General features: G+C 39.1%; 1 protein-coding gene across 5 annotated transcripts in view; it reads right to left on the reverse strand.

Moving 5' to 3' along the window:
* Positions 1–14,891, reverse strand: part of Aasdh (aminoadipate-semialdehyde dehydrogenase) — a 42,176-nt gene that overhangs the window by 19,838 nt on the left and 7,447 nt on the right. For all 5 annotated transcript variants that reach the window (XM_042678307.1, XM_042678306.1, XM_042678304.1 and 2 more), the window contains 2 exons: positions 10,563–10,876; positions 7,522–7,714 (listed from right to left, as the gene is read on the reverse strand). In XM_042678307.1, the coding sequence (XP_042534241.1) occupies positions 7,522–7,714; positions 10,563–10,876 (507 nt within the window). The remainder of the gene's footprint in view (positions 1–7,521; positions 7,715–10,562; positions 10,877–14,891) is intronic.

A 14,891-nucleotide genomic window follows, 5' to 3' on the forward strand; every position in this document is an offset into this window, starting at 1 on the left:
TTATAGGTTTGGAGGCTGGGAATTCCAAGAGCAAAGTGCTGGAAGATTCAGTGTCTACTGAGAGCTCTGTTTCTTCCCCAAAGACAGTGACTTTTTGTTATGTACCCCGCAAGGTAAAAGAAACAAAGAAGTTTTCCTGGCTTATTTTATAAGGGTATTAATTCCCATTCAATATTTCTTTTTTTTTTTTTTTTTTTGGGGGGGGGGGGGTCTCCGGTCGTGGCCTGAACTCTGGGCCTGGGCCCTGTCCCTCAGCTCTTCAGCTCAAGGCTAGCCCTCTACCACTTGAGCCACAGCGCCACTTCCGGCTTTTTTCTTTTTGCTTATGTGGTGCTGAGGAATTGAACCCAGGGCCTCATGCATGCAAGGCAAGCGCTCTACCACTGAGCCACCTTCCCAGCCCCTCAATATTTCTTTGCTCTTATGATCTAGTGACTTCTCAAAGGGCTGCATCTTAATATAAACACAGTGGATTTCAATACCTGAATTTTAAAGATACAGACTATAGAAAGCATATTACCCTTAAATTACCTAGTGCCTCTATAATTCTTCCTTCTAACTGGATCCTTTCTCCAGACAACTGTTGATTCATTTTCTTTAACTATAGATCAGTTGGCAATTTGTATAATTTTATTTTTATTTTGGTTGATCATGGGGCTCAAACTCAGAGCCTGGGTGCTGTCCCTGAGCCTTTTTGTTCAAGGCTAGCACTCTACCACTTTGAGTCACAGCTCTACTTCCGTTTTCTAGTAGTTAATTGGAAATAAGAGTCTCATGGGAGCCGGGAGCCAGGTGCCGGCGGCTCACACCTATAATCCTAGCTACTCAAGAGGCTGAGATTTGAGGATCACAGTTCAAAGCCCGATGGGGCAGGAACAACCATGAGACGCTTATCTCCAATTAACCACCTGAAGTGGTACTGTAGCCCAAGTGGTAGAGTGCTCACCTTAAGTTGAAGATCTCAGGGACAGCACCCAGGCCCAGAGTTCAAGACCCACGACTGACAAAAAAAAGATTCTCATGGGCTTTCCTGCCCAGACTGGCTCAGATCTCAGCCTCTTGAGTAGCTAGGATTACAAGCATGAATCACTGGTGCCCAGCTTTATTTTAATAATTTTTTATTTACTTGAGGTTCCTTGAAAGAAATTCACTGTATTTTTCTATCATTGGGTGGAGTGTCTTACAAATGCCAATTACACTATTGTATAGATAACGTTACATAAGTCTCATATAGCATTATAGATTTTTCTGTCCACTTTTTCTATTAATTATGAAGTATTACAATCCCCATTTAATTACCAGTAGTTTATTTCTTTTTTTTTCTTTCCTTTTTCTTTTTTGTCTGTCGTGGGGCTTGAACTCTGGGCTTGGGCGCTGTCCTTGTGTTCTTCAGCTCAAGGCAAGCGCTCTACTGCTTGAGCCACAGCACCACTTCTGGTTTTATAGCAGTTTATTGGAGATAAGAGTCTCATGGGGACTTTCCTGCCCGGGCTGGCTTTGAACCGCGATCCTCAGATCTCACCTCCTGAGTAGCTAGGATTACAGGCGTGAGACACTGGCACCCAGCTCAGTAGTTTATTTCTTCTTCCAGTTTTTATCTGTTTTTGCTTTGCCTGCCCCACCAGTGCCCAGCTGTATAATCTTATATAAGTGGAATCATATGTACTCTAGTTTTAACTAGACATCTTTCACACAAAATATTTTACAACTCATCTATGCTCCTGTAAATATTATTGCTGAGTGGCATTCTATTGTATGGATCAGGACTGGCTTTAACTTTTCCATAAAAAATTCTAGGATTACAACCAAAGTACTAGGCCAAAGGCCTAACTCCAGGAGTCTAGAGGCCTACTTCTGGGGGTTCTAACATCAAGTCTGGCCATTCAACCCTATACACTAAGAGGTTAATAATGGAGAAGGGCAGAAAATGAAGATTTATTAACCTACTGATCACTCTCTGATTGACAGCTAGTACTTTAGATCATCTCTGGGATAAAGATGAGCATTAAGTTTTAATAGGGAAAGAATTGGGCATGCGGTGGAAGATAAGCCTAATTAAAAGTCCTGGTCAAAAATGAGGTCCCGGGGCTGGGAAGGTGGCTCAGTGGTAGAGCGCTTGCCTTGCATGCATGAGGCCCTGGGTTCGATTCCTCAGCACCACATAAGCAAAATGAAAAAAGCCGGAAGTGGCGCTGTGGCTCAAGTGGTAGAGTGCTAGCCTTGAACTGAAGAGCTGAGGGACAGGGCCCAGGCCCAGAGTTCAGGCCCCACGACCGGATCCAAAAAAAAAAAAAAAATATGAGGTCCCATTGATCCTTACCTCAGGATTGTTCCCACAGGGGCCTTGCCAGGATAACAAAGTTACTTTTTGGGGGGTTAAGTTACATTTCTCCACCATTCCTGAAACCCAAGGTGACTACAGGAGAGAAAGATCCAGAGCAAAGACAATGCAAAACAAGGCAGAGATGCTGAGTTCTTTTTCTGTTTTTAGTTACCCTTTGGAAATTTACAGTTTAAGTGAAAAGGCTATGCTTTCAGAAAAAGTAGTTTCTAAGTACCTGCTTTAATATCAACTTATCAATTTCAACCAAAAAAAAAAAGAAAACCCTACTAGGATTTTGGTAGAGACTACCTACACTTTAGATATAGCTTGGTTTACACAGAACTGAAATATTGGCAATATTGAAAATTTCAATTCATAAATATGAAATGCCTTTTTAAAGATTTTATCAATAATGTTTTGATAATGTTTTTCAGTGAAAAAGTCTTACCCTCCTTTACTTTATTCCTGCTATTTATTTATTTATTTATTTGTCAGCCATGGGGCTTGAACTCTGGGCTTGGTCACTGTCCCTGACCTCTTTAGCTCAAGGCTCCGTGAGCCACAGTGCCACTTCCGGTTTTCTAGTGGTTTATTGGAGATAAGAATCTCAGGAACTTTCCTGCCTGGGCTAGCTTTGAACCGTGATCCTCAGATCTCAGCCTACTGAGTAGCTAGGATTACAGGCATGAGCCATTGGTGCCTGGCATTACTGTTATTTTTTGATGCTGTTGTATATATAATTATTTTCTTAATTTTACTCTTCAGTTTTCCTTTACTATAAATATACATATATAGAACTATGTGTGAATGCATGCATATATGCATAAATAAAATTTCAATTGATTTTTTTGAGAAACTGAATTTATAGTCTCCAAATTTGTTAAAATGCTTATTAGTTTTAATAAGTCTTCTTTTCCTCTCCCTCCCATCATTCTCTCTCAGTTTTCCATGGTTCTATCTGCATATGAAGAGTTTTATTTCCTCTTGTAGGTGCCTTTAGTTTCCTTTTCCATTTATTTATTTACTTGTTTATTTATTTGCTTCATTGCACTAGCTAGAACCATGCAGGTAAATGACAAAAGCAAATATTGTTGCCTTGCTCCCAATCCTGCAAGAAGGCATTTAGTGTTTTATCAAATACAATGTTAGTTGTAGCTTGTTGTTTTTCAGTAGATAGTCTTTACTTTTTTTTGGTGGGGGGGACATTAAATCTCGTCAAATACTTTTTCTGCATCTATTAAATATATGCCTTTTGTCCTTTATTCTTTATGTTTTATTTATGTACTGTATCAATGGATATTTAGATGTTTAAAATCAAGTATACATTCCTAAGATAAATTCTTCTTGGTAATTTTTTTTTAACATTATGGATTCATGTGTTGCATACAGTCAATAAATAGATAAGCAATTATATAATAGGCAAATACAAACATTACAAGGATTTTAGATTTTTCTTTTTTCTTTCTTTTTTTTTTGGGGGGTCCAGTCGTGGGCCTGAACTCTGGGTCTGGGCACTGTCCCTCAGCTCTTCAGCTCAAGGCTAGCGCTCTACCACTTGAGCCACAGTGCCACTTCTGGCTTTTTTTTTTTTCCTGCTTATGTGGTGCTGAGGAATCAAACCCAGGGCCTCATGCATACAAGGCAAGCACTCTACCACTGAGCCACCTTTCCAGCCCCAGGATTTTAGATTTTTCTAAAAAGTAAATTCTTATTCATTAAGAAAAAATTACTGGCCAGGCACCAGTGGTTCACGCCTGTCCTAGCTACTCAGGAGGCTGAGATCTGAGGATCATGGTTCAAAGCCATCCCGGGTAGGAAAGTCCATGAAGATCTTATCTCCAATAAACCACCAGAAAACCAGAAGTGTCACTGTGGCTCAAGTGGTAGAGCACTAGCCTTGAGCTGATTTCAACAAAACAACTTGCTGAAATAAAGCACAATCAGTAATAAAAGGTAAAATTCACAAAGATGATTAGTTAATACAAGATTACCATGTCTTTGATGTCTTGGTAGGAGTAGGAAGTACTCTGAAATAAGGATACTAGGTCTAAATAGCACCATCTTGGAAATGTGGTAGATGGTAAGGAATTGGGTCTAACTGGTACCATCTTGGCTTCTTAGTGGATAAAGGTGAAGACTCATCCCCAGGTAATTGGTATGCCTGAATTCCTAGAGGCAGAGGCATGGACTTGGATAACAGGTTACTGGAACTGCCAGCCCTATTCTATGAACTCTCTACTCTTTGAACTATCAGTTCCCTGTAACTCTGCCTTCTGACCATGACCCTATTTAGGCCCTCAACCCCCACCAATTCAGCAGCTATTTTGTACCATGCCTTGTGTCTGCTAACTCTCCTCTGGTCACCATGGCGTCCCTCTTCAGCTCTCCATTAGAGGTGATCTGGTTTGTTGAGATTGTTTTTCTGTCTTTCTTTATTCTACTACCCTCACGACCCAGTTTTAAGTATTAGTATTGTTTGAGGCTGCAAGTTTCTTGGGGAAATGGGTCTGCCTGCAGTCACTGGCTTTCTAATAAAGATTCCCAATTCGACCTCTCAAAAATGTGGCTCTATTCAATAGCTGTATCTTGCAATCGAATTCCCATATAACACTCAAGGTAGTTTAAATATTCTTTTTAGAGAATTTACCATTTAAAGCAATATTTTTTTTTCAGTAGTGGGGCTTGAATTCTGGGCCTGGGCACTGTCCCTATGCTCTTCAGTTCAAGGTGTGTGCTCTAACACAGTGCCACTTCCGATTTTCTGGTGGTTAATTGGAAATAAGAGTCTCACAGATTTTCCTGTCTGGGCTGGCTTTGAACTGCGATGCTCAGATCTCAGTCTCCTGAGTAGCTAGGATTACAGGCATGAGCCACCAGGACTTGTCTAATATTTAAATCTGATACAATAAACTATACCTCATTTTTTAATCATATTGCTAACATATTGCTAAACTATACCTTATTTCTGAATCATATTGCTAAATCACATTTATTTTTATTTATTTTTATTTTTTTGCCGGTCATGGGGCCTGAACTCTGGGCCTGGGCGCTGTCCCTCAGCTCTTCAGCTCAAGGCTAGCGCTCTACCACTGGAGCCACAGCGCCGCTTCCGGCTTTTTCTGTTTATGTGGTGCTGAGGAATCGAACCCAGGGCCTCATGCTTGCAAGGCATGCACTCTACCGCTGAGCTACCTTCCCAGCCCCCACATTTATTTTTAATGTTAGGTTGTAATTGAAATATGGATACTGGGTCTAAGTAATATCATCCTGTTCTCATCATCATCGTGGCATCTTAATCAATGATGGGGACTTTTCATCCAGTTCTGAAAACCCTAGGGGTGAAATAAGTCATTCTCTGAATTGCTGATATGTCATGTAAGTTTAGCTCCAGGTAAGTCTTGCTCCAGGGAATTCTTGTATACCTGGCATCATTCTACCTAGCTAGCTTTGCTTCTGTAAACACACTTTTGATAGGTTTAGTTCCCCCTTCGAGTCATGTGGTTTTTGCCTTTATAAACTTTGTACTAGCAGCATTGGGGCTGCAGGTTCTTTGTGAATATGAGTCCACCTGGCTTTCTAATAAAGACTCCTGATGCGACCTCCCAAAATGTGGCTTCTCCGTATCTATTGATGGAATTCCTGTATAACATAATTATATACCTAACAAGACAGTTCTAACACAAAAGGGTTTCTTGGTCATATTTTAAGATGTAAAAGAAACAGCATAAAAACCAAAGATAACACATTTTGTCCTTACTGCAGAAATTCCACATTCCTCTTGAGTCTCATTGTACTAGATGAAAACTTGATATATTGAAATCCTAGCCCTCAAGGGTAATGAAGTAGAGCATTTTGGAAGAGTTTCAACCATATAGGTAGAGAACACATAAAAGGGATTAGTGCCCTCATAAAGAGTCCCAAAAGACAATCACTGTTCTTGTACCATCTGAGGACATAGACAGTGGTCTATGTAACAGTGAGTGTGTCCCTTACATGAAACTGAATCTGCAGTTGCCTTAACTTTGGGTTTCCAGAGGCCAGAATGATGAAAAATAAATTTATAAGCTACTTGGTTCTTGGCATTTGTCATAGCAGTCTTCATGGACTGAGACACATTGGGTATCAGGAAATAATGCTATACTATATCATTTATTTCCTATTAGGTGAAACAGATATCATTTCCATTTATAGATAAAACCTGAGTTTTAACTCAGTAGTTAAACACAATATGTATTATAATTTTACTAACTGCCTAGAGTATCTTTCACTGTTTATAATGAATCTTAAGACTAGCATAATACAATTTCAAGTGCACAATAAAGAATGTTTTAAAAGGTAAAACAGGAAAAAATGTTTCTAAACATTAATTAAATACTGATTTAATTTAAAACTAAAAACATCAAAATACTTAAGTCATAATTTACTTATAAGCTTTTGGTACAAAATATATACTCAAGTTTTAAGATAGAAAACATATCAATAACATATTTCAAAAGATTTGAGTCAGGTTGGGAATGTGGCTTAGTGATACAGTGCTTACCCAGCATGCATCAAGTCCTGGGTTCAATTCTCCAGTTCCACATAAAAAGAAAAAGCCAGAAGTGGTACTATGGCTCAAGTGGTAGAGTGCTAGCCCTGAGCAAAAGAAGTTCATGGACAGTGGCCAGGCCATGAGTTCAACCCTCAGGACTGGCAAAAAAAAAAAAAAAAAAAAGATTTGAGTCAATGTCAAGTTATTTTAGTTGTTACAATATGCATAAAACACATGGTAAAATAGTTTTCCAGGCAGAATAATGTTTTTCATGTTTTTTTGTTTTTTGGGGGGTCTGGTCGTGGGGCCTGAACTCTGGGCCTGCGCGCTGTCCCTCAGCTCTTCAGTTCAAGGCTAGCACTCTACCACTTGAGCCACAGCGCCACTTCCAGCTTTTTTTTCCTGCTTATGTGGTGCTGAGGAATCGAACCCAGGGCCTCATGCATGCAAGGCAAGCGCTCTACCACTGAGCCACCTTCCTAGCCCATGTTTTTCATTTTTAAATAAAGAAGTAACATCATAAGGTGAAAGCTCTTGAAAATCTAACTATAATAATAATTATTATTAATCCATTGCAAAGAACTAGTACAATATAAAGCATCTTCTAAAGCACTTAAAAATATTGACTAATGAAAAGCAAAACATTTTATTTGCTCTGAAAACATACCTGCAAAACAGTGACTTTGTGATGGGAAAAGAGAACAGCAGCTAATTTTGATGGTAGTACTTTGACAGAAGTTGGTACAATAAGCAGTGAGGCGCCACTTGATAGAGCAACAAATATTTCCACAATAGAAGGATCAAAGGTCAGAGGTGAAGCCAGAAACAAAACATCTTCTTGTGTAATGCCAAAAAGTATTCTATGGAAAAGAATATAGACACAAGAAATATCTAATATCTGGTAGATCCTGAAAAAGTATTCGTGATGATCTAGTTTCTGAATATTGCCAGGACTTCAGGGGTGGGGAACACCTGTCTGGCCCAAAGGCCAAACAAAGCCCTGGAAATCATTTGGTATGTGCAAGAACAGATTCCCTTTCTAACATGATTCTCATTAAAGTGGAAGAGTTGAACAAAAGGGAGGCAGCTGCCATTTGGTAACATCTACACCAAATTATTCACCCAAATCCCAATCTAAGCTTAAACTATTCAATTGGAAGATTATTCTGATTGGCTGGCTTTTCTCAGTTGGAAGACCTTTAGTATGAGCTTTTGGCCTTCTCTGAAGAAGTGACAAACAACAACTAGTTCTGCTATTAACCCTGGATTGTTTCTTTGGACTTGGCCTGTGGACTATCTCATGTATGTATGTTCCATCCTGCTCCTACACATCCATTCTCAACTGCCTACTTATGGGCTTTAGTCTTGCTTAGCCAGCTCCCACAATGTGTAAGCCATGTCTTTGTAATATTCCCCCTTAATATATCCTCCCAGTTTTACTCCTACTTATTCTGTGACACTTATTTCAATGGCTAAGAGATCTCTGACTACTATATCCCACTATTTCTTATTTTATCTCAGTATCTGAACAAAAGCAGAATATATTTTGTCAGGTATTATAAAGCATGCACAGTATAACCTTATGGTAATGCATTACTGGATACACAATCCCACAATACCTAAAAGCAGAGATTAATTTCAAAAGATCCTCAGGTATGGTATAAAAATTAAAAGGAAAATCTAACTATGGAATAAATGTGTCTTCCATAATAGTCTTTCATCATATATGAAAGACTACAGGTAAACTTCAATTTTTAACGTAATTATTCTCCATAAATACTATCTGCTTTCCTGGTTAGGTATTTAGGGGAGATCTAACAGATTTCTAAACAAGTTTACAAGAAGCTTGAATCAGGAAAAAAATTTTGGTGTATCCATTTTACACATAAAAGTAGGTGATGTGAAACATTCATGGTCTTTAATTTCAAGAAAATGTAAAATGCACTCAATAGGCAAAGCTCGGAAAAGAGAGATTTTACAACAACAAAAAATGTTGGGACTAGAACTAAGGTGTGAATTTACAATTTGTGAGGCTCAGTGGTGGTTTTCTAATAAACTGGTTATTTTTTTCAACCACTATATGAAGCAGGGATGGTTATAGAGATGTAGATCTGCTTGGAACCCTAGAGTTGGTGTGTTATAGATTATGCTGAAGACACTTGACATTGACCAGATGCAGAAAGAAATCTTAGAGACTTTCATTCTGAGAAAGAAGCAACAGTAAACTTCTTCAGAGTGGCTTTTCCCCTGGAAGACTAAGGTTTAAGTCTGTAAGTTCTTTCTGAGCAAAGTTGGATGGCAATGAAGGAGACCAGAAATCACTGACTATAAAACTATTCCCAGAAACTCCCTTTGTTCTTTGCTTTCCTGAAAATTCATTTGTCTTTCCTTAAAAGAAATCCACTTGTCACTACTACAAGAATCTTTTTCTGATCTTCTTTTTGTACTAAATTAGGTAGATAACCACTTCCCAACCTATATCTCTTAATCTTCCCTTTGTCAGTTTAATTTGCAAGCCCTTAAGTACCCAGTTTGTGGAAAACCTTTTTTCCCTAGGTTTTTTTTTTAAAGTACTGAGGTTTGGACTCAAGGCTTTAGGCTTGCTCTTCAGGCATTTTACCACTCCAGCCTTTTTGCTTTAGTTATTTTTCAGGTAGGGTCACATGTTTTCAATCAGGCATACCTCAGATTACAATCCTGCTACCTTTCCTTCTCCCAAACTGAGATTATAAGCATAAACCATAACTGGTGGCTTGTTAGTTGAGATGGAGCTGTTAATAACTTTTTGCCCAAGTAGTCTTCCCATGTCCTCCTGAGTAGCTGAGATGACACCAACCTCAGAGCTCAGCAACTATTATTTTTACTCTTAAGCCCCATTTTAGTTTTCTTTGTTGTTGCTTTGTTTTATCTTTTGCCAGTCCTGGAGCTTGAACTCAGGGCCTAGGCACTGTCCCTGAGCTGCTTCTTTTGCTCAAGACTAGCACTCTACCACTTAAGCCAGCACCACTTGCAGGCTTTTGTGTTTATGTGGTACTGAGGAATCAAACCCAGTGCTTGCGAGGCAAGCACTCTACCACTAAGCTACCTTCCCAGCTCTTAATTCCCATTTTAGAATGGAGAAAATTAAAGTTCACAGAGGTTAAGTAAATTCTGCAAAGTCATACCCATCATTATTTTAAAATAACACTTAAATACTTTAAAATTGTACCACCTTTTAATTTACAAAAAAATACTGGATGATTGAAAGAAAATTTGGAACATAAAATTTGTTTTTAAAAATGTCAATTGAGCTAGACGTAAGTGGCTCACACCTGTAATCCTAGCCACTCAAGAGCCTGAGATGTGAGGACTGCGGGCTGAAGCCAGCCCTCGCAGGGAAGTCCATGAGACTTTTATCTCAAATTAACCACCAGAAAACCAGAAGTGGAGCTATGGCTCAAAGTAATAGAGTGCTAACTTTGAGCAAAAAAGCTCAAGGACAGTGCCCAGGCTCTGAGTTCAAGTCCCACAGCTGACCCCCCCCAAAAAAATAAAAAATAAAAATCCTGTTGTTGCAGTTTTCTTTTGGGGAGTAGGAAAGGAGAAAGTTGATTTATTTTTGATAGTGTTGCACTATGTTATCTTAGCTGGCCCTGCTAGGATTACAGGTATAAATCATCACACCTAAATTGAAACAGAAGTTCTAAGAATCCTAAGTTTAGGACTTACCGAAAATGTTGGACATTTGGCAGTATACATGCATGAGGCACTCTGACAATCTTTGGGGTTCCTGTAGTCCCTGATGTATGCAGGACATAGGCCAAACAGTGCTTTAGCCTCACATCCATGTGTTCTTTTTCTTCCTTGTTCTTTTCAGAATTCATGCAGTCTTTTCTGTTCTTTTTTTCATTTTTGTCTTGTCTATCATTTAGCATCAAGTTCATGTCAACATTTTCCCAGTGTAGTCTGAAGAGTACTAGATCACTATGTTCTACTGTAACTGTATCATAGTTCAATAATGGTTCATAGGAAGTTTTGAATTTCTGTTAGACGGAGGACATAGTTTACAATATTAATGTTAAGATGTGTTCTTTTATAAAGAAGAAATATGAAATATATGTTACTTATTTAACAATGTTTTCGGAGGAATAATAATACTTCTGTATATTAGGAATAAAAGGACAAATGAGATAACTCAAGCAAGTGTTATATATATCTTCAAATTAACCTTCATTGCTTGATAAGAAATGTACTCATTATCTTGCCCATGTAATTGTAACCCCTCTGTACAGTATTTTCACACACACACAAAAAACAAAAAACAAATTGACCTTCATAATAACTAACAAATGAAAACATGCCAACTGCAATGCAATGTGGTCTATGCTTAATGTCTAATCATTGTTCCTTTGTTAAATAAAGGAATACATATACTATCATCCAAATAGTAGAAAGGAAGAAAGGGACTTCATATGGGGTTTTACTATGTGCTCAAGTCCTTATTAAGCATTCATAAAGAATACTTGGGGCTGAGTGCTGGTGGCTCACATCTGTAACCCTAGGTATACAAGTGGCTGACAGATTCATGAAATTTTTGTATCTTTTTGAGTAACCAGCCAAAATTCAGAAGTGGACGTGAGGGGTAGGGGAGTCAGAAGTGGAAGTGTAGCTCAAGTGGTACAAAGCCAGCCTTGAGCAAAAACAAGTGAGAACATGAGGTTCTGAGTTTAAGACACAGGATCTGCACAAACAGAACCTCTGGCTGAGCATGATAGCACATGCCTTTAATCCCAAGGTAGGCTGGTATATGAAGAGTAAGAATTTGAGTTTGGGCTCGTTTATATGAGACTAATGTCTCAAAAAATAACAACAACAAACAAACCCTAAAATATCTGAGTAAAGTGACACATTCAAACCTGTAATCCCAGCTACTCAGAGGTCAGAAACAGGAAGGTCTCAAGTTCAAGGCTAGCCAATGTGAAATTAGGAGACTATCTCAAAACAAAACACAACAAACAAAAAAGGTTTGTTGAAGGAGGCATGACTCAAGTCTACTATGCACTCAGCCCTGGATTTAATTCTGAATACTACACAACAAAAACCAAAACCCTACCAAACCTTGATACTGACAGAGAGACTCTATTTAGACCATATTCATCCTTTTTTGTCCCCATTAGCCCAACTCCTTCTTACTAGTACCCATGCCCTCAACACAGCATGTTGACAGATAATTTCCACAGCCATCCACTCCTTTATAACACCAAGGTTGTTAAAAAAAAATGTTGGGCTGGGAAGGTGGCTCAGTGATATAGCGCTTGCCTTGCATGCATGAGGCCCTGGGTTTGATTCCTCAGCACCACATAAGCAGAAAAACAAAAGCTGGAAGTGGCACTGTGGCTCAAATGGTAGAGCGCTAGCCCTGAGCTGAAGAGCTGAGGGACAGCGCCCAGGCCCAGAGTTCAGGCCCCATGACCAGACCCCCCCCCCCCCCAAAAAAAAAAAAAGAAAGAAAAACAAATGTTACAGCGTCATTTCAGTCTTACTTACCCACAATAAAAGACTTCCAGGAGTACAAAAGAAAGCTTTGGCCAAACATAGATATGTACTCATTTACTTTGTTTCTTTTTTTCTACATATATAATTAACATCAATTAGTTCATTAAAAACGGAGGATGGGGCTGGGAAGGTGGCTCAGTGGTAGAGCGCTTCCCTTGCATGCCTGAGGCCCTGGGTTCGATTCCTCAGCACCATATAAGCAAAAAGAAAAAAGCTGGAAGTGGTGCTGTGGCTCAAGTGGTAGAGCGCTAGCCTTGAGCTGAAGAGCTGAGGGACAGCGCCCAGGCCCAGAGTTTAGGCCCCACGACCGGACCCCCCCAAAAAAAAAAAATAAATAAAAATGGAGGATGTTTCCTTTTTATGCATTCATATATGCATACAAGTTACTGCCACTCATCCTCCATAAATGCTTAATTTAAAAAGACTTATTCATCAAATTAACACTTTAATTTTCTTTCTAGAGACCTTACTCCATACATCTTGAGATCTTGATAACTCTTGTGTATATGCAAATATACACACAACACATACAAAGCTTTTATTTTATTCCCAAATATAGACAGGTTTATACAGGAAATGGCTAAAAGCAGGCTAACTTAAATATCTTCTATAATGTTCTTCCTTGGTAGAATATTTTATAAGAAATTTATAGAGAGGGGTGACAAAAAAAAAATGTACAGTACTCATTTCCTGATTTATGTAACTGTAACCCCTCTGTACATCACCTTTACAATAAAATTTAAATATATATAAATAAGAAATTTATAATATTTTCTTTATAAGAAATAAAGAAATATACATATGAAGAGGCACTTGGGTATTGCACCTTTGTGATTCTCTAAGACTATCTTCTTTCGGTCTCACTATATTTGAGTATCTACAATTCTGTGAAACAAACTCAATTCCTCAGTACCACATAAACAGGCCCTGAGCTCAAGTCCCAGACCGACAAAAAGATAAAAATATTATTAATTTGTTTTTTTCCTTTTCTGCTGACTCTGTATTCTTTATCTTATATATGGTGTACTCAGGTACCTATCAGTGCAAGGGTACAGGGAGGGCACAAAAATCAGAGGAAAAAGGATGAAAAGTGCAGCAGTGAAGAGCACTGGACATTGATGAACTATGCAACTCATGGGTGGAGATGGGAGGGAAGGAATGGAAGGGAACAGATGACAATATGTGGAAGGAAATGTACTTATTACCTGTTGTATGTAAAGGTAACCCTGTTATATATCACCTCTAAAACAACAATAAATTAGGGGGAAAAAAAGAGAAAGAAATAATAATGAAAATTGTGAGTTGAGTATATAGCTGAGTGGAAAATTTGTCTAGTATACACAAAGTGCCAGTGTCAAGTCTCAGCACAAAAGAAAAGTTTGTTATTTTATTTATTTATTTTTTGGGTTGTGGGCTTGAACTCTGGTCCTAGGCACTGTCCCTCAGCTCTTTAGCTCAAGGCTAGTGCTCTACCACTTGAGCCATAGCGCCACTTCCGGTTTTCTAGTGGTTTATTGGAGATAGAGTCTCGTGGATTTTCTTGCCTGGGCTGGCTTTGAACCGTGTTCCTCAGACCTCAGCCTCCTGAGTACCTAGGATTACAGGCGTGAGCCACTGGCGCCTGGTAAAAGACAAGTTTTAAAGCTTGTCTGGAATAGAAATGAAGCTCAGTGGAGGAATAATTCCTTAGGATTCATGAAGCCCATCAAGAAGGAAGAAAGGGGGGCTGGGGAGGTGGCTCAGTGGTAGAGTGCTTGCCTTGCATGCATGAGGCCCTGGGTTCGATTCCCCAGCACCACATAAGCAAAAAGAAAAAATCCAGAAGTGGCGCTATGGCTCAAGTGGTAGAGCACTAGCCTTGAGCTGAAGAGCTGAGGGAAAACGCCCAGGCCCAGAGTTCAGGCCCCACGACCGGACCCAAAAAAAAAAAAAAAGAAGGAAGAAAGGGAGGAGAGCAAGAGCAACAAACAAGGGCTGCCTCTTGCTGAACATGTATTGCTAATTTCTTACCTCTAAAATAGTACTCTTAGCTATATCTTTAGCATTTAAAAAAATAATAAACTTAGTTTTCCCTAAAGGTCTAGTCTAAAATTCAATCTGTTCTTCAAAATGTAAGCATGGTTATAATTGACTTTCTTTCTTTCTTTTTTTGTTGGTCCTGGGCACTGTCCCTCAGCTCTTCAGCTCAAGGCTAGTACGCTCTACCACTTGAGCCATAGTGCCACTTCTGGTTTTTTAGTGGTTTATTGGAGATAAGTGTCTCGGGGACTTTCCTTCCCCCAGCTGGCTTTGAACCATGATTCTCAGATTTCAGCCTCCCAAGTAGCTAAGATTACAGGCATGAGGCACCGGTGTCTGGCTAATTCTTTTTTTAATATTTTTCTTTTGCTGGTCCTGAGGTTTGAACTCAGAGCTTGGGAGCTGTCCCTGAGCTTTTGTGCTCAAGGCTAGTGCTCTGCCACTTAAGCCACAGCTTCAGTTCCAACTTTTTGGTGATTAACT

The sequence above is a fragment of the Dipodomys spectabilis genome, unplaced genomic scaffold (assembly GCF_019054845.1).
Source record: "Dipodomys spectabilis isolate Male_0828 unplaced genomic scaffold, ASM1905484v1 ptg000043l, whole genome shotgun sequence".
Taxonomy (NCBI): Eukaryota; Metazoa; Chordata; class Mammalia; order Rodentia; family Heteromyidae; genus Dipodomys; species Dipodomys spectabilis.